This window comes from Triturus cristatus, chromosome 6 (genome assembly GCF_964204655.1).
Source record: "Triturus cristatus chromosome 6, aTriCri1.1, whole genome shotgun sequence".
NCBI lineage: Eukaryota > Metazoa > Chordata > Amphibia > Caudata > Salamandridae > Triturus > Triturus cristatus.
Genome location: NC_140589.1, coordinates 1,635,084,525 through 1,635,109,633, shown reverse-complemented (window position 1 = coordinate 1,635,109,633; position 25,109 = coordinate 1,635,084,525). Strand labels below are relative to the sequence as shown.

Below are 25,109 nucleotides of genomic sequence, written 5' to 3'. Positions count from 1 at the left end.
CAATCTTGTGACGACACACACATACAAACACAAGGTTAATGTCACATCATAGATAGGTAAAAATGTCAGTGATAACATCATGTTTTAAACCCAAAACAACACTGAAATTCACCAGTTATAGCGAGTTAATTTAGTTGCGCCTCCGCCATGCACTGCTTATAACTTCACAGATTACATCACTCATGGTATGTTCAAAGATAATACTGATGGAATTACTGATAACATCTCAAACGACACCATTGATGACATTGCTGATGAAATCATCCAATGAACGTGACAGTTTGGTATACACTTATCATACTTAAAGGTATTTAGCAAGGCACATCTAGATCTATTTTCCATGGCCTGTCTTCTGTTCATGTTTGCAAGCTTTTCCAACATGCTTGGCCCTGTAATGTGTCTTGGGTGTGTGAAGGGAGTAAGCTCTCCGAGAATGGTTGTGCACAGTTTGAGCACAATGCAGAGCAGACACTTGCCGAGTCATGTCTTGTTGATTGCTCACAAGAGGTCAGTAATCTGTAAAAGCTTTGCTACTTAGCAAAGGTTGTATGTAGTAGATGCTTAACCTCCAAATGGCCTTGCATTTCTGGATGGATTGGACTCTGCATAAGAATTTGTGCATAAGAGTAAAACCTGTACACCAGGTACTTGCCTATCCATCCATGTGTGCTTGATAGCCACAAAAGAGATCAGCTATCTCCAAAGTGTTTGGTACAGGCTGAAGGCTGTGCATAGTAGTGCCTTCACCACCCAAAGGTCTTTGGGTGTCTATAGGGAGTGAACTCTTTGTAGATGGATTCTGCATAGGGTGAAGACAGTTGGGGGCTTATCTACAAGCCCCTAGCGCCGCTGGTGCTTCACTTTTAGTATGGGAAAAGGTGACATACTGGTGGTGCAAGGGATTGTAAATAAGCCCCTTGGTACTTTCCTGTCCATATGTATTTTATTGCCCACAAGAGGTTGGCTAGCCACAAATAGTTTGGTACAGGGCAACGGCTGGGTGTAGTAGCGGCTTGGACATCGAATGGGGCTCAGGTGTCTGGAGGGAGTAGATTCTTCATGAAGAGCTATTCACTAGGAAAAGATCATGTGCAGCAGTATGTGGTTTATTGCCCACGTGAAATCGGATAGCCACAAAGTATTCAGCATAGGGTGAAGAATGTAAGTAGGAGAAGCTTGAGTCACTTAAGGGATCTTATGTGTCTCAAGGGTAAATTATGCTTGACATGATTCTGTGTCGATCACTTTCATATCAAAAAATACTGTACTGATTTTCAGAAACATTTGAACAGCAGTTGGTTGAATGATGTCATCAGTGATAGCATCAATGTTGTCATTTGAGATGCAATCAGTGATGTCATTAATGATGACAATAAAATGTCATGAGTGATGTAATGTGTGTGGTCATAGGCAGCGCACGTCAGGGGGTGCAAGTTATAGTTAGTTCAGTGAACTATAACTGGTGAATTTCAGTGGTTTCTCAGGTATAAAACCTGACATTATGACTGACATTTTCACCTAACTATAGCATCACTTTAACCTTTGTGGGGAAAACAACCTCCTCTACCAATTTGAACGCTCTATTTTTTGCATTTACCGTTCCGCATGAGTTCCACGTGACCAACCAGTTTCATGAAGATTCATCAAATGGCACCAAAGTTATTAGCAAAACAAAAAAATGCTCTTCTTATGGAAAATCTGACCTAACTATGACTACGCACTGGTGACGACGACTATATGCTATATATGCAGATATATATATATCACCTTCTGGTGGTCGCCAGTAGGTAGTTATAGTTAGGACCTAGTTTCCATAGGAAAATCATTTTTTGACTTGCTTATAATTTTGGCGTTGTTTGGCCAATCTTCAGGAAATTTTCCAAATAAGTGTCAAAGTAGGTTCTGTGTGTAATGGAAAGTTTGGAGGCTATCCGGAGGCTATCCGTGCTGTGGTGACCAAGAAATAGGGGTGCAATAAAAAGGGTGCATTTGTAATGTCAAATCCCATATAAATGTGTTATAGAACCTACAGCCAGAACCGCTGGATGGAATTACACTAAATTTGGCAGAAAGGTAGGTGTTGTTACACAAATTGTGGTTTTTGGTATTTGGTGCAAATCCACCCAGTTGTTTTTGAGAAATTTAAGCCAAGAAATAAAGATATATCTCTGGTCGCGGATATTAGGTGGTGGTTTTGCGATTAATCGTGGATGTGCTTGCCAATAGGAATGTTCTGATCGGCTAGATGCCAGCTGAACAGAAAGTTGCGCCCATCATTTTATCGTTCGGGAATGGCTTATGTGGCTGAAAGTTTGTGTGAAAACTAACATAAGGGGTCAGGGTGGAAATACTCTGACCCTATGTTTGAGAAATGGGTGTGTACGGGACACAAGTTATGTGTCTAAAATTGATTTTCTTTTGATTTGAGAGTGACATTCGGGACCTCGCTGCTACCGCCAGCGCGGCCCCTGTGTTGCGTCGCAGGGACATAGTGAACATTAGTAGAAACATAAAAAAATATATATATATTTGTACTCACTCTGTGGTCACTGGCACACACTCACAAACTCACTCAGACACTTTTATACCCATTCACCTACCCACTCACACACTTATACATCCAGTCTAATACCCACTTTAAAAACTTTTTACATAGATATGAATTTGTCAATCAATTAGTTTTACTACAACATGTTAGGGCAATTGAGTACATTTAACATGATCCATTCCAGCTATGCCATTAAAGCTTAACTACTTCAATAAATACAATAAAAACCATTTAAGAATCATATAAAAGCTAGGTGTTTTAAATAAAACCACATTATGTTAAAATCCATAAATTTTCAAATCATAAGCACATCATGTACTACATTTATCAGAATTTGATTAATATCATCTCTAAAGAATAAACTTTATAGGATTGCAATTCACCAGAGAACTGCCATTAATTTATAAAGTGCAAAGTGCAAAGGTCTATAAGAGTATCAGCTGTAATTGCATGATCTTGGCTTCAATCCAATTTTAGCTCCTATAAGGTTCATATTAAATAAAAATCTACTTACACTAAAGACAACCAATTGTGACGTGTCTGCCTTAAGTATACGTTCTGCCTCTCTACAATGTCTAACATTCAAATTTTTGCAAACTGGTTTAATCCATCTTTTCCAAGGGATATCATATGAGGGACAGAAAAATAATATGTGTAAGTCATTTTTCTTGACCTCTTTTGTGCATAACATGCACTAATCACAGCTACTATCGCCATAGCTATTACCCCATCTAGACTTATTAGTGTTTGTCTGGAGGACCCCATATCTAAATTTCAAAAACAAGGATTTTGCTAATTGTGGACGTACCTCATCTAGAAAGGGTTCAAAATGTGCTACATCATTGTAGAGGAGAAATCTTGATGTTAAAGATCCCAAGCTAGAACTATGTAACACGTTGTTGTTAATTTGGGCCCAAACAAAAGACTTTAATAGTTTCTTACACGCCATGGTCAACTGAGATGATTCTTCCCAAAAGTGCAATAAGCCTTGCTTCTTCAACCACATTGTCACATGTTTAAGCCATGGGATGTCCTTACTTTGATCAATTTTCATGAACTCCTCTAGACCTTCTTTGTAATGCAATAACTCTGGGGTTGCCCAAATCCTCACCCAGAGTAAGAGAGGTCGTAATAGAGCATGGTGATCGGTTTGTTTGATGTTGAGATCCATAACAGCTGGAATCAGGGGTGTCCTAGTTGGGAGGCTTAATAATTTCCTAAAGAAATTATTTTCTCCCAATTCGAAATTCCTTTTACAATAGGGCCCCTATATTTCTGCTCCATATAGAGCGGCTGATTGGGCTTTGTATTTAAATACCTCTAAAGCAGGTGAAACTGCTTTCGAGATACTCGCCCCATGTTTCTTCAAAATAGGGGTTGAAATTTGGAGCATGATTAACCTGTTTTTTTCCAGTTGTGGCTTCCAGGTCAATTTAGTGTCTAATGTGATTGAAACTTTGCACATACTCTAATTTCTGATTATTTAGTACTAAATTATTTTTAAAAGATCTGTGTGGATTAATTGACATGTATTTAGTTTTGCTGGAATTGATTTCGAGGCCTTTCTTAGTGCAATACATATAAAAGGAATCCATTAAACATTGCAGTCCCTTTGGGGTTTGCGAGATTAAAATGGTATCATCAGCAAATAATAATGCTGGTACCACTTTACCTCCCAACTTTGGCGAGTCGTTATTACAGCCTTCTAAGTATTGGGGGATATCATTTACATAAAGTGAGAAGAGGGTGGGTGCCAATACGCACCCCTGGCATACACCCCTTCTCACTGGTATCGCCTTAGTAAGTTCTCCCCTAGGCCCCCATCTTACTTTAGCAAAGTTCCCATAATGGAGTCTTATTATTTGTACAGGCAATTTGAGTGGCACCCCTAAGCATTTCAGTGAATCCCACAGCTGGTTACGGGGTACCAGATCGAATGCTGCCTTTAAATCCACAAAGGCGATGTATAAGCTACCCTTCCTAATGTTTATGTATTTCCAGCATATACATGTACATCTAAAAACGTGGTCAATTGTGTTGGTTTTTGTTCTGAACCCAGCTTGGTATCTTGAAAGTATTTTGACCTCTTCAATCCACTGAGTTAGTCTACTTAAAATGTGCCTAGCAAAAGGTTTTTCTATGATATCAATCAAACTAATAGGACGATAGTTTGCTGGATCATATTGATTACCCTTTTTTAAAATTGTAACAATTTCTGCCCCTTTCCATGTTTCCGGTATCGGTGAAAATGCAACTATTGCGTTGCAAAGATAGTTTATATATGGTCCCCAGACACCGATATTGTGTTTTAATAAATCTCTAGGAATTTTGTCAGGTCCTGGAGCTTTCCCTGCTTTAACTGCCTCAATTGCCTGTATTGTTTCTTTTAAACTAAAATGTAAGTTGGCAGCCTTTGCAGTGGTCTCCATATCTTTAGTTATCACAAATTGCTCACAGTTGGTTTCTGAATAAAGACGAGAAAAGTGGGCCACCCAAGTATTTTCATCAAGAAATAAATCTTTTGGGGTCCTTCCTGTTTTGTTCCCTTTCGCTATCAAACTCCAGAAACCTGTACGGTCCTTGGACTTGGTCACACTGATTAGACCCGTCCAGATATCATCATCCCATGTTTTCTTTGCTTTTTCAAGTGCTCGCTTATGATTATATCTTTTTTCCCTTATTATAATTAAATTATTACTTTTAATTGCCTGGATAAGCTCTGTCTTAGCTACCCGGCAGTCTTTGTTTTACAAGGGATTTCCATGGTCATTCCAATAGTTGACTCCTGCGTTTCTCCCTTTAGGTAAATTGCTTACAACCGGAGTTAAAGCATCCACCATAGTGGTGTGTAAGTCTAACATTGACATTTTATCTGCTGGTAGGCTTAAAAAAAGGTGTAATAGTATCTGCAAAGATGGTATAGATACTTATCATAGATTGTGGATTCCCTAGAATATACGGCCACTTTACAGATCGTCGATTGTTAGTTATTCTAATAGCGTCCTCAATAGTACTAGCATCTTTTTTGCCCACTAGAGTGGATAAAAAGGGCTTTGGTGTTAATGTCAGTTGTAGAGGACGGTGATCGCTCTCCGTTCTGGAGTCTATTTTTAGGTCCAGAACGTGTGGCCAGAATTCTATCGACACCAGTATATAGTCTATATTACTCCGGGAGCTGCCTCTACAGAATGTATATGCATTTGGTCTATCGGAAGGCAGACGGCCGATGCATGCTCTTAAACTGTGACCCATTGTAAGTTTCAAAATGTGAGCGACTGCTACAGTACACCTTATCTCCCTACCACTTTCTATGACTGGAATATTATTTGCCATGTCTTCGTCCTCAAGGAAATTACCAAAGCCCACTACAGGTTCAAAGTTGCAGTTGAAATCACCACCAACTATTACACTAGGTTTGGGGCCTAGTGTAGCTAAAAAGGAATCAAGCTGTTCTATCACTGATGATTCTTTGTTGGAGGAATTGGCCTATTATAGATATTGATTACGTATAGGGCATCGCCATCCCGTGTTACCAATTTTAAGCCCACCATACCTTTAGATGGGATATTTAGAGGGGCGATGTCAATTTCCAAGGTAATCCTTATCCATATTACCAAGCCCCCCGAAGTCCTACCTTTAACTGACAGACTTGCGTCCACACTAAACGTCTTGAAGTCCACTCTATGGGGGGTTTCCAGCGACCAATCTTCCTGTGGGAGAGAAATGTCGCTCTTCTCTATATATTCGTTCCATGCCATGCCAGTTAAGTTCCTTTTTAGCCCTGTTATATTCCAGGAGGTAAGACGTACTTCCAACTGCTTACTCAGCGCAATCGTCGACAATAGCCCATTCCCCGTGTATCCATTAGGCAAAGTAAACACATAGCTTTCTGTTAGACTGTCTGGGTGCGCCTCAAGGCAAAAAGCTTGTGGGCTTTGGGTATTCCCTACTCCCTCCTGTTTAGATGGTTCATTAATCCCAGCAATTGATTTCGCAAGCTGGAAAGCTTCTGCTCTATGTGTATCTATGGCTGATGGCAGCGCCATCAAGTCATTCGTCTCAGGGATTGCCAAAGCATTTATACTGTATTGCGGAGGCTTTTGTTGTCAATCTTGATCATCTAGATGTGACAATCCCTCAAATCTGTTTGAAAGTGGAACCAAATTGTCTGCGTCATTAGCGCTATTACTGAGAGGTGATCTATAAAAATAATTTAGGGGAAGTGCGCACACACGGGTATTCCTAAGTGAGATCTCCTCTTTAATGTCTAGTATATTTCAAACCATCTGGGGGCGTCTAAAGTTTATTACCACACAGTCACCATTTATATTCTTTCTGGATTCTCCCACCCACCCTACTCTGCGAACCATAAGAATGTCTTCAGTATTTAGTGAGTTAAATTGTTTGAATTTTGATAGCCAATCAACTGTTTTATTCCTTAGGTTGAACCATGTCTCTTTCTGATCTCTTCTTGGAACTGGGACTCCAGCTAATATTAGCACGTAGGGACATGAGGCGGGGGTAGTTGTAAGACATCGCTATTTGGTATTAAGTCTGTACATTTTGGGCTATATGTCATTGCCCTCCCAGAATGAGTGCCCGGTCTATCAGGGGCTAATCGTTCATCTGGTCTGTCAGCAAGGCTCCCTTGATTTCCATCGGTGGCCCGTGTCCCACCCTCAGTTATACCCGCCTTGTTATTTGCTGTGTTATGAAAATTTGTAGTAGGGACAGCCCTAGGGACATTACACCTGATACATGTATTACCTATACCAGATGTAGCCCGACCCTCCACTTGTGGTGAAAGTTGTGTTGGTAAATGGTGTTGTATTAGCTGTGACCCTCCTTCCTGAACAATGGGACAAATAGGGTCATTACTGTACTTTAAGTGCCCTATAACAATGTTCAGCTGTTCTATTTTGCCTGCCAATAACCTTAATTTCTCACTCATGCGCTCCTCAATCTGAATTAGCATAGCCTCTTTCACAGATTCTAGGGACGTTTTTATAATTCCCTCCATATTCCTCGTAAATTCTTCTGCTTGCAAGTGATTCAGATCATAGTTGGCCTCGGTCTGTGTACAAGCTGATTTTTTAGTTACCATTTGTGAATCTAAGTTAAAGTTTAATTTTGCCACTTGGGCAGTCCCCCCTACTTTCTTTGCCTTAGTTTTCCTTATAACGGTATTAGCTTTCTTTTTTGCCCGTTGATCTTCCCCCTTGTTCCCTACTATCAATCTTTGTTTCTGAAGTCTGGGTACCATATCAGGACTAGTTGTGTTATTTATTTCAGCTTGTACCACAGATGGAGAAGTGATAGAAATATTTGGTGGGGATGCCTCATTTAGGACCGTTATTATGGGTCTTAACGGTAGTACTTGCGGGGAATCTATCAATTTTGAGGTACACAATTGCCTATTTATGGGAAGGTTAGCGGGATCAAGGGATAAGCGCCTTTCTGCTATTTGTATCTCGTGATTTAGTAAGGTCTCTGCCCTAACGATAAAGGCATCCAGCGTGGCAGTAGGGCCCTTGCGTTTACTCATAATTTTGGCGAAGACTAACAACAGATCGTTGTAACAATATAGGAACAGACCTTCTCAATAGCGCACAAGACCCACTCTAATAGTACAGCCTCTGATGGCAATATTTAAGCTTACCACACAAACTATCAATGTCCAAGTATCAGGGGGGTGGCCCAGTCCAGACTCTGCCAGTCCCTGACGGGCACAGATGGGCCTACCCTTGGTCTGGGCTTCGTCCCGGCTACGTCCCAAGCGCGTCCCACGCCTCGGTGGGAGAGGCTGCGCTATAAGCGCGTTGGCCCCACCTCCCCCTCACTCGCGGCAGCTGTAGCAGGAGAACTGCACTCTGGGGGTTGTGGTTCTCCCCAGAGAGTTTGGAGCTAGATAGGCGGTGCTGGAGTGTCCGCGATGCCCCTGGGACCCTCGTCCCACCAGGGGTGCAGGCTAAAGAAGTGGCGGCGTTTGCGCAGTCCAGGGAGCAAAGAGTGCAGCAGGTAAGCAAAATGCAAGATCCCCCACACCGCTGGGGGAGAGGCTGTGCTATAAGCGCGTTGGCCCCGCCTCCCCCTCACTCGCGGCAGCTGTAGCAGGAGAACTGCACCCTGGGGGTTGTGGTTCTCCCCAGAGTGTGTGGAGCGAGATAGGTGGTGCTGGAGTGTCCGCGATGCCCCCTGGGACCCTCGTCCCACCAGGGGTGCAGACTAAAGAAGTGGCGGCGTTTGCGGAGTCCAGGGAGCAAAGATTGCAGCAGGTAAGCAAAATGCGAGATCCCCCCTCATATCACTGTTCTTTCGATGACCGAATAAGCAATCCGTTGCTATGCGTTGTTGTTTTACATGGGAGACAGAAAACAGCAGTATCCAATGAAATAAATGCACCCCCTCCTCCTAGACAGCAACTCTTGTTCCCACTCAGATACTCATGCACTCACTCACATAACCATTCAGGTACTTATGCACCCACTTATAGACTCACATGGAGAGTGATGCACCCATGTACAGACCCACTTAGAGACTTATGCACCTACTGAGAGACTCAGTCATAGACTCATACGTACAGTTTTATACCTTCTTACACCCTCTCACTGAACCACCTGGCCACTCATGCACCCACTCACAGAACCACTCAGGTACTCATGCACCCACTTACAAACTCACTTGGAGAGTTACGCACCCATGCACAGACCCACTCAGAGACTCACGGACCCACTTACACACCCACTCACACACTCAGATATATACTCATATACCCACTGAGACCCTCATATACCCACTTACAGATCCACTCAGATACTCATACACCCACTCACACACCCATATAGCCACACTCACACTCAGTCACAGACTCTCTCAGAGACTTATTGACTCAGTCACTCACTGAAATATTCAGAAAGTAAATGTAAATGTAAATTGATACTTGTATAGCGCACTACTCACCCGCAAGGGTCTCAAGGCGCTTGTACGAATACCGCTGTGGAACCCATCCTGGCTTTCCCTCTGAGGCGTCCACTCCTGGGCACCCCCAAGGTGGAGGCCAGGCATCCTTAGCGTTGTGGGGGCCGTTGTGGAGATTAAGCAAGCTATTGCCCAGAGTTGCAGAGTGGGACTCCATGATTGGAATGGCACCGAGGCGAGAATTATCAGGTCCATGGAATTTTTGCGCCCAAGACCCACCAAGGCAGGGAATTGAACCCTGGTCCCGGGCTAGACCTCTGCATCAGGGTCTGCCGCTCTAATCATTGAGCCACACTTCTCCACAAGTCACGAACCCACTCACAAAACTCACTCAGATATACACAGACCCACTCACTCATCTACTCAAGGTACATGCATCCACTCACAGGCCCACCCAGACACTTGCTCTCCCAGTCCCAGACCCACTCAGACACTCATGCATGCACCTATTCACTCACCCTCTCAGAGACTTTTGTTGTCACTCAAAGATCCATTGAGACACTCGTACACCCACTCATTGAGTCACTCAGACACTCATAAACCCACTCACAGACCCACCCAGACACTTACACAGCCATACAGTCCCTCACACACCCTCTCACAGACCCACTCAGAGACATATGCACCCAGTCACTCATACACTCAGAGACTCACACATGCACTCACAGTCCCATTCAGAGACCCACGGACCTAGTCACAAAACCATTCAGACACTCAGGCTCACATTCATAGACCCACTCAGACACTCATGCACCCGCTCACTGACCCACTCACACACCGACATAGACACTCATGTATCCACTCAAAGAGCAAGACAGTTATATTCTTACTTACAAGTGCACAAAGGCACTCATTGCCATACTCACAGATTGACATGCCTAGAATCACAGACCCATTGAGACAATGATGAACCTACTCATAGATAAACTGAGACAGTCACGCAGTTTGTTACAGACGGATTGATAGACTGGTGTTACAGATTCACTGAAATAGTTACACAGTGAATGAGAGACTTACTGATACAGTAAGGCATGCAGTGATAGATTACACTGAAAAAGTTATGTAAATGTCCAGTATTTGTAAAGCGCGAACAATTACCCGAAGGTGTCAAGGCACTGTTGGCCGTTGGGAAGATTAAGCGAGCTTTTGCCCAGAGTCACATGGTGCTGGGCAGACCCCTGCCGCCGGAGCCAGGGATCGAACCGTGATCCCCAGCTTCCAGCATCAGTCACCCTGGCCGCTGCGCCACACCTCTTCCCTGCATGCACTGTATTACAGAGATATTAAGGGGGTTTTACATGCTATTATACAGTCATTTAGATATTAATGAATTTAGTGTGTTGGTTATAATCCATTTTGCAGTTTTAAGTTTCTAATGTGGTGGTGGCTATTGAACGTCTGCATTTGTTTTGTCATTTCGCAAAGCATTTGCGGTGACTACGGCTATTGATATCATTGCGACATCTGGCGTCACCACGAAAACGGAAAATTGTCTTTGAAGATGGGTTTTCTGGAAACTCACTACAAAAATATGAGTTTGAAAAGGACACTAATAAATCTCTACTGTATATACTGTAGAATGTGTCTATATATATGTTTTACACTTTGTACAAACCACTCACTCTTCGCATCTACCGAAATCACTGTGACAACATCAGTAGTCGTAAATATGAATTTTTTGGGGAAAGGTGGTTTTCTCCTAACTGATCACAGAAAGAAAAGTTGAAGCAATATCTTACTAAATATTTAGACTTAAACTTTATTTGGAAAAAAAATGTAAGTGTTTTTTTCAGTATGTGAAATACATTTGCTGATCACAGATTCTCCATAGTATGCGACAATATTATTCTGACTCAAAAAATTCTTAAAATAAAACCAGTTATCGATGTTCTTTCTGATAAATACTTACCAAATCAAAAAATGTTTGGTACATAATATAAATATTATATACAATTATGAAAAGAAAGTACGAAAATCTTAGATGCTCACTTTTAAAAAAAATGGACGTTACAATTAAGAAATAGAATGTATAAAAAAACCTCTGAAAGTCAGTGAAAAAAACAATGGTTACAGAAATGTTATAGTTAGGCAATAAAATTTAAAAAACCTTAGAAATTCACTGAAAAATCAGAGGTTACAGGGACATTATAGTTAGGCTGACATTTCATTTGTACAAAACCAAAAGAATTCCGCAGTTATATATAGCTGAGTTAACTATACCTTACGCCCCCACAATGCACTTCTTATAACATCACATATTACATCATTCATGACATGGTCAGTGACATCACTGATGACATCACTGATGACATCTTAAATTACATCAGTGATGACATCATACACATAACCACTCACACACCCACTTAGACCACCATTCAACATCTCATACACACACTCCCACACAACCACTGATCACCCATACAGCCACTCATTCACCCTCTCATTAACCATTAAAGCCACTTACACACCTACTCACTCACCCATACAAAAACTTGCACACCCCACTCACTCATATATACAGTCTCTATTACCCATCACTGTTCTATACACCACTTACATACCCACTCACTCACCCGTGCAGGGACACCCACAGCCACTTACCTTAATGTATATGTTTAACACTCAGTAACTTTTAGAAAACACTCTCAATCACTGGATGATGTCATCAGTGATGTAATCAGTGATGTCATCAGTAATGTCATTTGAGATGTCATCAGTGTTGTCATCAGTGATGTCACTGACCATGTCATGAGTGATGCAATAAGTGAGGTCATAAGTAGTGCACTGAGCTATAGTTAGCTTAGCTAACTATAACTTCTATAATTCTCTTCTGGTTTTGTACAAGTGAAATGTCAGGCTAACTATAACGTCCCTGTTATGTTTGTTTTTTTCAGTGAATATATATATATATATATAGCACCGAAACAGAGGCCCAATACTGGTAAAAGGTTGGTTTATTCAGTCTTTCCAGCACCACTGCATACTCCCAGTTTCCTAACGTTTCGGCCTCCTGGCCTTGCTCACAGGTGGGAGACATGACATTCAAATCACCATTGTGCTCACGTGGTGCTTTTGAAGTTCGTAAAGTCACGTGGCTGCATGTAAATAATACAACTCCCACAGTGCACCACTCATGTTGTTAATATGCAAGCTGGAAGTCCTCATAGTAATTAATATCGACTCTTAAAGTTCGTACCTTGAAAGTAGTGCACTGTTGTTGGTGTGGAATAATGCATTCAGAGCAGCCAGGTGAATATTTCTTGTAGCACATTGCTTCGTTTTTTTGTAAAAGTCTGTAAAAAGCTCCATTTCACCAGCACGATCAAAAATGAAAAAATCCATTCTTGAATCCCTTCCAAACGCACGCAGTTGATTTCTGCGTGCGTTTGGAAGGGATTCACTCATGACATGGTCAGTGGCATCACTCATGACATCATCCTTGTCATAGAGTGGCGGTCGCGCGAGTTATAGTTATCTCAACTAACTAGAACGGGGGAATTTCATTGGTTTTTTACGAGTGAAATGTCCACCTAACTATAACATGTGTGAAACCTATGGTTTTTTCAGTGAATTTGTACGGTTTTTTAAATGCTAAGTTATGCACCCCGCGATTTTTTTAAAAAAAATTTAAATGTTTTTTTCTGCCTTCGGGGTCCTTCAGGGACCCCCTGACAAAGGCTAGGGGGTCAGGAACTCTCTACCCTGCCCCCTTTTCACGTTCGCCACCTTCCTTTTTCACTCTCGCACTCAAAACAAACAAAATGGCGGCCGACACTTCCTGATTTCGACCGATTCGAACGTTCACTGACATGTAACCACCAATCAGAATTACGCTCGCGCACGTTAGGGTGCGCGCACGGTGCGCGCACGGTGCACGGCTATAGATATTTATGTACTTTAACTGCAATTTTCTCTGGAACTACTGAACAGATTGACTCCATATATGCAAAAGGCACATCCCTGACCTGAGGACTACCTCTTTGCCAAATTTCAAGTAATTCTGTTCAGCCGTTCGGGCTGTACCTTCGACTAAAGGTCCTATGGGAAAATGCATGGGGAAAACGCGTTTTGGGACCCCCCTTTTTTCTCGGCCCCCGCTTGACGAATCCCCCCGAGACTTTCAGGGTAGGAGCTGAGCGGAGCGCCCCATTAGTTTTGAAAATTTCGCGAGGATTCGTCAACCGGCGCCAAAGTTATTCAAAATAGAATTTTGAGATTTCCTATGGAAACACGGTCCTAACTATAACTATCTACTGGCGACCGCCAGTAGATAATGTGTGTGTGTGTGTGTGTGTGTGTGTGTGTGTGTGTATATATATTTGTTTATAGTCACTTCGAAGTAAGATGTAATAAGTGTATTTATTAAACTCCATATACTAACACTAATTGGATAATTGTACACAAAGCACTGACCTTCGGTATTAAATCGAAGAGAGAAGGATGCAACCCTAGAGTCTCTTAACCACAAATATGGAATCCAGGGCTCAAATTCCAGCTTCCTCACTTACCCAAAGTGTGTGATTGATGGCCCATCACTTTACTTAACTATATTTAGTTTTCCTTAACCATCCACTTTCAGAGCACATTGAAGTAATTCAATACAGTAATAGAAGGTGGGTGTAACTCGCATAATTGGCTGTGGCAAAATTACAGCAAAAAAATGCAAAATTTTGCTGAATTATGTGAAGAGCTTAACCTAGATATGGGGATATTTTCTTAGCATAGAATGCACCTTTGCATCCAGAATAGATCTGAGGATGAATGTTGCACTTAGAAAATAGAGCTAAATGCGACAGAACTTGAATAGCAGCAGCCGCCCATGCTCGCTAAGTTTGCTGTTCCTGTGCTACTGTGGTATGATTTGTGTTCCAAATTACTCACAGTGGGTGTAAGTGTATAATTTTCTGTAATTTTGCATAAAAGAGTGATGCCAATTTACCAAAATTACTCTGATTACTCCAGCATAACTATATTGTCACCCAGGCCTATACAGGGTTTGTGATGTACAACAGCCTTGCTTATATATGGTTAATTTAAAATAATATTTCTTCATATTTAATAAGATAGGCTGTATGCAAGTCAAGTCAAATTTATTATGATTTGGAACTCAAAGAGTTCCACATAAAAAATACACAAAGGTCTACAAAAATAGTTCACACAGTATACAGTGTACAGAATAAAATGCATAACAAAATAGTTCAATGTACAAACAAATCCCAGTTTTATAAAAAAAAGTCACATGGACTAATAAAGTGCAAATACACAATTCAATCAATAAAAAACACTTCTTAAAAATACAGGAAACTTGACTTGACTTGATATAGGCTGTATACATAAAAAACATAACCAACTGACACATTTTGAGTAACTCGTGGCAACATCATAAAGGCATTAGGGTATTCTTGAATATTTCAAGTTAAAAAAATATTACTTTCAACAAATGTCACTCATTTTACTTATTTAATGCTTATGAGATTTGTTACCTAATTTACATCTTTTGATGGCTCAACTCGCACTTTGGTTCTTAAAGCCAAGCCAGATCCCTGGATCAGCACTACTCAGTGCTGTCCGTTTGTCGACACCAGAAATGTAGGCCCATAAAAACGAATGCATTTTAACATTCTGCTGGGGTTTCCAAACTTTTCTATACCGACAGCTACTTCTGATTGATGAAAATAGTCCTGAGCTACTGATGACTTTGACAATTGTAGCAATAAATAATGAGTAGAACAAAGCCAACTACAGTAGTTTGCACAACTTGCAGGGTTATTAATAGTATGACCCAGATGAATGTCACAACATTAGATATATATTTTCAATATAAACAGATGTGCCGTTAAGAATGTACATAAAACTGTACTTAGCCTTGTATACTTACCTTTATGATATTGAGGTAGTCTATAGTCTGAATACAATATTTTGGCTGAATGAGATTTAAAATTCTGTAATGTAGCACAATGCCAACAAACCTGACATATGACGTGGTTACTAACAGCAGTGTCAGGAAAAGTTTTATCATAATAAAATGCCTCCATCTAATGAATGACATACAGTCACAACAGTAAGCTCCCATGGGCACAAAGGAAATACAACAAGCAATAAATCTCTACAACTCGGTGTGAGCTATCATTCAAAGAGCAGTTTCAATATTTTCCGGATTTTCAATCATGTTGTGTTAAAACAGTAGCATGTCAGTGTCTCAAAATATATGGTTTTCTATCAAATATGAAGCTCGTCTTTTTCTTGCAAAGTGACATTATTCAGAATGGCTAGAGTAGACTCTCGGCCTTAAAGTTCTATGCTGGGCTGCACTTTAGGGAAATACATTCAGGGTACTGGCGAGGTACCAGGAACCCCTGAGCTACCTGTTGGAGGCCCCGTCTCATGGATACAAAATGGGTAAAACCATTTGGTGTATCTGGCACTTATTGTTAGAGTAGCCTAAGCAGAGCGGAGGCAGCATTACCCTCCACTCGAGGACATTGAGAGGGGGCACCAGGGCAAAAACCTGGTGGGTGTGCACCTGTACCGAAGCCCCAGCAACAAAACCGGTGTTTAGAGTGTGGAATTGTCACATCTGCCCACTGTGTGGATCATTAATTCACCCGATCGGCGACTCGCCAACATGCTCCCTTTGACCTCCAGGTTTATTTAACATGATTTTATGATTCAACTCTTTTATTCACATGCATCAGAGTCATTAAAGTACATTTAACATGTTTTTAGACCTACTTACACAATCCCTGACCCACCCAGACCCCCTACCGCCACGCTGCAGGCATCAGTACGGCCCTCAGTCACCCCACAGACAGTACTTTGTGGCCCCTGGGCAAATGTTTGTGAGTACCCATGGGGTAGAGTATCCCACCCAGACGAATATCAATGTGGCATGTGCGGCTACTTACATTTCCATGAAATGAAAATAGGTACGTTTATTTGATATCTTTTGAAGGAATGTATCATTAAAATCCTCACATCACGAATAAAGCCCCACTGCCTCGCGGTTCGATACACTGAAAACAAGAACAGGTAGGCAATAAAGGATGCTCGCGTGCACACAATGCCTGCTATTGTTCAGGTAACACTGGTGTCAAAAATGAGTTGCTAATGCTAGGCTGCAAATCTCCTCCGAGACAAACGCGCTGCCGGGGAATCACCGTCACAGCACGCGCCTGGCGCTATTTAAACGCCACATTGTGTGGGAAGAGGGATGCGGAAATGGAGCTGGGCACCCGCTCCATAATGCCATCCCTCCGCGCGGAGGCAGGAGCTAGGCCCCTCAATAGAAACCGCGTTCAAGATATTTTGAAGAGAATGAGAAAATCTCTTATCGGACAAGGAAGTAGCGATTTCATTTGAGCCTTTGGGCCTCTATTACGGTGATATTTAGTGGATTTCGTTTTTGCGCTGGCCCTTTTGCAATGCACACATTTCTCGAAATGGATCCCCTATTCTTCGCCTGAACTCCTACACAGTTCATCATATCTTCACAGCGTGCAAGGAAAAGCCAGGCCGGGGTGGGGGTGTTCATCCAGAAACATAATATCCCGCCATTATGTAGCTAGAAAACCAATTATATTCTGCGATGCCTCCGACAGCAGCCCAGCTACAACTTTTCATAGGGCCTGCTTACTGCGCAAGAAACGTCACAGGCAGGATTAGGATACAAAATATGAATGCCACAAATGCCCATTAGCCCACATTGTCAGTGAGAGTGAAACAAATTTGCCTGACGATTTCTCGCGACTAAACCAGTTTCTCTTTAGCAATACGATGCTGTGTAAATGTATTTTTATTGCCTTTTTGTGTCACTCGCTAATAGACAACTCTATTGTTCTGTGCTTACTTTTTTGTATGATAATGTGCTTTTAGAAGGTTGAATGCCAGTGACCGAGTCCATCTTTCGCTTGGGCGTTGCAGAGAAAGTCCCGTACAAAATCTTAATAAGGTAACAACTCAATTTCCGCTCACAATATTGTCCACGAGTGAATTTTGGAAGAGCACAGCGAGTTCAACCCTTTTACATCGAGTACTAAATATTATTTTAAAACAAATTTGCTTAACAGCACTCAGACCTCATTTCTCAGAGACCAGTTTTCACCAACAACTAGTGTGACCTCTGTTTGCTAATAGGAGAACCAATCCACGTTCTGAGATGCTCACCTGCTGGACCTCATTACACAAACTCCCACCTTGGAGGGGCAGTTTTTACTATCATATTACATAAGGTGGTACCAGAGTCACAACTCCTGTCGGTGTGGGATGGTGTGGCCACTTACTGACGGGCATAGGACCTACTCCCCTATGCTGGATTAGGACCCCCACAATTCCCAACACCATAGCAGGTCATAAGCAGCTCATGGGTGAACACCGCCAGCTTCATCCCAAATAAGACTAAAAAAGAGGTTTCACTTCAGGGGTCACATCACATGGTGGAGTGGGGAAACTGAGTCCATCAGCCATTCACATGGTGCCTACCGGCACTTAGGCAAGGCTGGCCTTTGGACCAACAGTGCCCAGGGTTGAAAACACATTGGTGCACCCTTTAAACTTCAGGCTCCACCTCATAAGCTCATGGTTTCATGTACACAGAGCAGCACAAGGTCGCCTTTCCTTCTACATAGAATAATTACCATGCTATCAGCAACAGTGCAAGCTTTGTATGCAAGCACAGAACAGGTGTAGCACACAACTCCCCCCTCCCATATACACTGTAGGTAGCTGCAATACTTCATTGTGACAAAGGCAATAACCCCCTTCCACATGAGTAGTTCATCCTGAGCTGATGAATTTGTCTTATGCTTTCTGGTTCAATGAAGCCTTTTATTGTCCAACTTGCAGTACCAGAAAGAGTAGCTTGTATATCAGCAAATTGAATGCCAATAAATTAGGCAATTTAGCACCTACGCTTAGAAAGGGTTTAAGTGATGTATGAATAGCTATACAAAGGAGAGTTTTTAGAAGGTAACAGTTTGTCCTTCTCTTCATGATGCTTACTGCCTAGGACAATTGGAACTCATAACTGCTTAGGGACGTTAAGCTTTACGAATGTTGGGACATTACCTCAGATCACTGATGTGTTTTACTCCAAGGGACCATTAATGGTTGTTACATCCTACGGCAGTACAGTCTCAATAATGCATTGGGCCACTAAAGTTCATTACAGGCTGGGGCATTAATGCTTAATATTCACAGGGGCCATTCCTGACTGGCCTCGTAGATGCTCAGAATAAGAGTCCGTTAATTACCAATACTGTCTGGGGCCATTAATGCTCATCAGTGACTGGGGCCATTACTGCTTATTAGTGCCTGGGGCCATTAAAGGACAACGGTCGTCGCGATGACTTGCTTCCATTGATTCTAAGCACTTGAGGGCCAGATTCTCAAAGGTTTTGCATTGGGTTTATGTCCCTTTTTTGACACAGACCCCACACCAAATCCTTTGTGATATTTACACTAAATCCTTTCTGATATTTACAAATGAACTGCAATGGTTATTTGAGTTGCTATCTAAAAACAAAACAACACAACACAGCGCATTGCACTGCCTTTTATTACTTTGTGTCACAAGGGCGTTCCATCGGCGGTGCATGGGTTTGCACCAAAATGGTGTGCCTGGCTGATGCTGGCGTAACTAGGAGAAATATATTTATTTCTCCTCACATTTCCTCTTTGTATGTGTGCTGAAAATAAAACAGCTTTCAGAAGATTAACCATAACTCTCTCACCACCATCTTGTGTGAACAGTGATAAACAAATAATGATATCGAATGGAATGAGTGTGCTCCTCACTGTGTGATATTTTCAATGATTGAGTTATTAAGATGGTCAAGTTATAAATGAATTTAGTTGGTAACTGCACAATCATATTTTTATTGTCACTATTTATTGGTACTTACTCAACGGGTGCCATTTTGACAAGGTGATGCATCGGTTTCTTCTGTAAGCTGGTGACGAGTCATCCTATGTTCTATGTTATTAACTACTCCTTATAAAGCACTTTATAATAGTTCTGTGTATATTTATTGCTTGTGTTTCATGTTCCATCCATCTCTGAGTGTTATTTATCCATTTCCAAAGATTACTCATATTTCACTGATGTAACTGATGATGTAATATCATATTCTATGTGTGTGAAATAATGTGTGAGGTTGTAATGATGGCGTGTAATGATGGTGTGGTGGGTGGAAGTTAATGTCTTAAATGTTATATTTTCTGTCTTTTGTGGCTTTATGTTACATTCCTTTACACGTTTAGCGATGCGTTGGTTGCATGCAATGCAACAGTGCAAATATCAGTGAAACGAGCCCTTGATAGCAGTTTCAGGTTACCAAATAATCTAAGTAGGCACTGGCCTATGGGCCCCACTTCTTTTAGGGGCCCCGTGACAACGGATCAAAATAATATTGATTTGATCTTGAAAGAAAATTGCAATCAAGCTTTCTTAAATTGCTTCCAATTAATTTTTGTTTGATAACATTAATAATTGTTGATGTTTAGTTTTGTGTAATAAAATTGGTTTATTAAAACTGTTGGTTGGTAAAATGAGTATTAGCAGATCATTTGTGAGGGGGTGGGACGAAACTTTGTCTGCCTCTGGGTCTCCGCAGGGTTTAATCCAGCACTGCTTGGTAGCAATTTGAAAATAGTGTTATACAACGTGCATGCAACATTTGGTCAAATGGCATTTCTCTTCTGGTTTTACAGTACTTCATGCAGGTTTCCAGGGACAGCTTATTTTCCTCGGAGGATGACAACAGCCTGTATTTTACATACAGTGGCAAACCCAATGTCCTCGAAGTCAAAGAACTCAGCTACCAGGTACGTGCTCTGCTTCTCTTATTTGTTTATCCTGTCTAGCCGGGGTGCATTGTGCAAGAAAAATAAATACGAAAATACAAACTCTTCCACCAGTGGAGATTAAAAGCTGGCGAAGAGAAACATTTGAGCTCAGTAAAGATTATCATGGATGTTTCTACAATGATAGTTTTACAACTCTAAAGCAAACATTGTCAAAGCAGAGATGGGTCGCTCACCACAGTGCAAACCATAAAACCCTGATCACACAGGAACTTCGATTAGTTTGCATGGAGAGTGGACTGAAATGAAGAGAGGAGGTTTGGAATAAACACTAACGTAACATCTCTTACAAACTGCAGAGTACCTAATGACATTTTAAAAGTAGAATGCCCCTCCTCCCTTCCGCCACCCCCCGGAGAGATTTGGAAAGTTCTAGACCTGTCTATCCTCAAGCAGGAATGGCTTAGTGAAAACAAAGTCATGTAGGAACGTGCACAAAAGCAGCAACATGGCAGCCAAGCTTGTGCTACCTTTTAGCAATATCGGCCATTAATCCACCACTCACTATACCCTCCCCTGGTAAGTCCATTGGATGTAGACATAGGACGAACACAGAGTTCAACAAGTGAGAGCAGAGTTCAAGTGCGTCTAGAACTTGTTGAATGTTTAAAAAAAGAAAAATAAATTGTAAATAGGGGCCATGCAAAAAAACCAAAACATTTGCTAAAAAATACAAAAAAATCCAACACAGAAGTGTTTGGTGAGCCAGCCATCTTAATTCATCAGTGTATGCGCAATAAACCACAACAGCCTCCAAAAGGAAATCATTGTCATCGGTAGTAAAAAGTGATGCCATCCAATTCAGCAAGCTGAATGAGCAATCATGTTCCTCACAATAGGGTGTGTCCAAGAGCATCGCAGGACAACTTGCGCGATATTCAATGAAGCTGTGTTGTAGGAGATTCTGCGCAGCCGCACAGACATCCCATTTTGTCAACACTCCAAGTGCAGCCGCACGCGCCATCAGGGCAACTCTGGAACATTCCTGCTTATGGGCCACTAAGGGACCCATTAACAAGTCGTAATCCGGGTCTGAACATGACGTATTGGAGAGGCAGATATCCAACGCCCATGAGAAGGAGCATCATAGACATGAGATGACGGGTTGCAAGCAAGTTTAGTACGCAAAGCGAAAAAACAATCCATAAGCCACGCTGAGTGTAGCCAGGGGCAGTGTGCCAAAGCATTCAAGCACACAGTTACGGAGCATTTGCAACTGATCTGGGCTGTGTAGGACCAAAAGAGGTGCAGGCAAATCAATAGAAGTATTCCAGCAGCTATGGCAATTAACAGAGGTAAGCCACCAAAGACGCTGGAAAAAAATGAATAAAGCCCAGTATTACACCAAATATAGTCTGAAATGAGGTCACAAGGCCAGAGCTAACAACCTTAAAAAAATGTGCCAGGCTGTGTGTATCAGACACATTGAAAATGCGATGAATCAATTCACCGAAATGTAGTGGGTGGTTGGTATTCAGAAGGGCCTGAATCTCAGAATTGGTGCTAGCCACCTGCAGCACGAATGTCTCGCACGCAGAAGTAAGGGGGACTTCCTGCTGGACTAATAGTGCTCTTCTTCTGCTCAACTTATTGAAGTCTGCTTTCAAAGTTGTTAAGGAAGGCCAAATCTAGTTATCAAGCTTCCCATGCGGGGCGGAAAAAGCACATTTTTACAGCAAACTACACGCTGTGAAACTCACAATGTACGGTATGCCAGCCAGCAAACCGCAACATTCATCGTTATTCAAAAGAAGATAGCTACCGTTAGCAAGCAGGGTGAAAGTAGGTTTTATAACTGGTTCTGGAATACCTTTTAAAACACATGCAAGGTTCGGGCGGTAACACTGCAGGCACCGTGTAATTGTATCTTTTTGCAAACAAGGGAACGACCTACTGTAGAATCACAGGATTTCCCTGTAAGGTATACCCCCTTGTCATCCCGGAGGCATCTGTCTGTGAAAGGCAAGGATCGCACTTCATGCAGAAATGTGTTCCCTAAGGGTTCATAGCGGCCTAGTGGGTAATGCTTCATGCAGGAGCTAAATTTAAATATTGAGAATGGTAAAGTGATAACACCGTGTATGAGCCAGACAGCAGAGTCTGTTTCAGCCACGGAGAAAGGTAAAGGGTCTATCTTTTCTATATGTAGAAGAGTGTATGTGGCATCTTTCATGGACATAAACTGCTGTTTGTCTGTCAAATTAAACGGTAAAAACAAAGCAGATGCATTTAAATATTCCCATGGTACTTTCCCCATTTTTAGAGTCTGTAACGTCCATGCAAACTGCATTACAGAACACAATTGATTTTGTCCATTATATAACACAGAAACATCATCTTGAACAATAGCAACAACAGATGAAACAATATTATCTAAGGTGTAAATGTGGGAAGACAGTGTGTTAATACTATTGTCAACAACAGCAAGTACCTTTTCTAGATTAGCCTGATCTATTTCCCTTAAACGTGACGCTGCTTCAATTTGAGAAAGCTTCCACAATTCATTGTAAGAAGCGTCAAGAAATCTTTTTGTTCTAGGACCAGGAGGTCCCTTGATAAAATCAGTTAAATAAATGGTATTGGATAAAAACGATAAATGTTGTTTCACTGACGATAGTGTCGAGTGCTGTAACCACTGCTGACATAACTTGCCCACAGAATACGTGGTAACCGAATGTGTATTTGCAAAACATGAGTCAGGTTTATCCTGTATGTAACCAGGGGCAGTGTTATGGAAACGTAATTGGCAGGCATCAGAAGATGTCTGCCAGGCTAACCAGCCCGCAGGATCTAAACTAGAGACATTTAATGTATCATTTTAAATAAAGCTTGCAGGTCCTCAATAGAATAATTTGTATGCATGCTCGGGTCATGATATGCAGCCAGAGCAGGAACTGCAGGGGCATTCATTTGTTTTGAAGTTGCCAAACCAAAAGAAGTAGTTTGATAAATTGTGTCATTTAAAAATAGAATCTGCGTACGGATGAGGCACGTGAGCTTCAGTGCCTCGAACCTGCCAGGACCTAACCCCAAACAGATTTTAAATCAATGGTGGCCTTCCAGTGTTCATTGCCACCAACTGTCAATTTAGTAATAAATTAATTGGAATACAATAGGTTTGTGTGGGTCAACATTACCTTGGGGGTAGATGAAGTATTCAATCTAAAATAATAGGATTCTGGTTTGGACCTATCAAAATCTGTAAAATATGTACGTTTCTTTAACAGAGTTTTTGAGCTCCCTTCCAATGGTGCTGAGCAATGTTCCCACTGTATGTAATTAAAAACATTTCTAAATGTCTTAGCTTTATGCAGGTAATGGTCTCCATAATGCTGGTAACAATATAAATTGGCATAATTAGCAGTATTCAAATACAAATCTTCAACATCAAAGGCAGCATAATATTTCAAATCAGAAAACAAAGATTGTATTGCCCGCACATCTCAATCATCCAAACGTATGTTCTGTTTGCACTACATCTCCCATTGAAACACAAAGTACTTTTGGGACATTGATTATCTCTGTTGGGCCATGAATTTTGAAATCCACTGCATCCTAGACGATGTCATCAGCGCCTGGAAAGGCGGTAATGTTAACAAGAGTCTGGTCTCGTTTCATGATGTGAGAAGACGAGTGTGGAGCCAAAGTTCCAGTAACCAACTGAACAGCAGAGCGTTCTGTCAAGTAGTGACTATTAATGAGTTAGAATAAAACGGTCACAAAACCAATGGACATGAATAGAAAAATCAGGATCAGCACCAACCAGATGTATGTCCAAGGAGGGACCAAATAAGTCTGTTTAAACCAGGAGACAAAAATGCCGAACTTTGTAGGGCCAAATGACGAGGTGGAGGTTGAGTCAAAAGAAAAACGTGACTGGTTGAGTGTAGTTGTTTGCTAACCAGGCAAAGACTCGCTTGCGGGACAAGCATATTCAGTTTCCTCGTTATAGGGGGAAGCTGGCGGGACTAGCAAGGGATTAGTAACAGAATACATCTCGATGGCAGTGTCAGTTTGTGCGGTGTCAGATGCGCCAATCACAGGATTCCTTGAAATGACTGGACATGATAAAGCAGGTGTCACACTATTCAGAATCAGACAGATGTTGTAGCTTGACATTATCCACTGAGATGTATCTGTTGTCTTTGCGACCAGGAAGTGGTGGTAAGATGATTGTACGAGTATCCTTCATGCCAAGCACTGGAACCGGTGCGCGATAAGAGGGGCCAAACTCCTTTTTGTTCTCCACTGTCTCTCGGACCAGATCTCCAACTTTGGGTAGCCAGCCGGCTACTGGAATCTGCAGTGCTGCATCAGTGGCAGAGGGCAAATGTTCAGTAGCAAGACTGTCACGGGTCTCTTGTAAGTCTGTAACATAGTAGAATGATTATCTACGTCAAAGAATGCGGCATCCGCCGCCATGTCTAGACCATCAAGATCTGGCACAAACATTTTTTTGCCAAAGAGCATTTTGTATGGGGTCCGCCCACCCGGAGATCTTCTAGGGAGATTATTAAGTGCACATTGCGTGCTATGCAAATGGGCCAACCAGTTCCTGCCAGTACCTAAGACTCTAGCTGTCAAGGATTGTTATAAGTCACAGTTCATTTGCTCCACAATTGAGTTGCCCTCAGGCCTGTAAGGAGATGAAAACTGCACCAGCACCCCCAAAGACTTCATCGCATCCTTGTACGCCTTAGAGGCGAACGCTGGACCTTGGTCA

At 41.8% G+C, this 25,109-nt stretch overlaps 1 protein-coding gene across 1 annotated transcript in view; it reads left to right on the top strand.

The window, feature by feature from the left end:
* ABCG8 (ATP binding cassette subfamily G member 8) overlaps positions 1-25,109 on the top strand; it is a 246,531-nt gene that overhangs the window by 38,212 nt on the left and 183,210 nt on the right. The window contains exon 2 of the mRNA XM_085612782.1: positions 20,234-20,347. Coding sequence (XP_085468908.1) covers positions 20,234-20,347 — 114 coding nt within the window. The remainder of the gene's footprint in view (positions 1-20,233; positions 20,348-25,109) is intronic.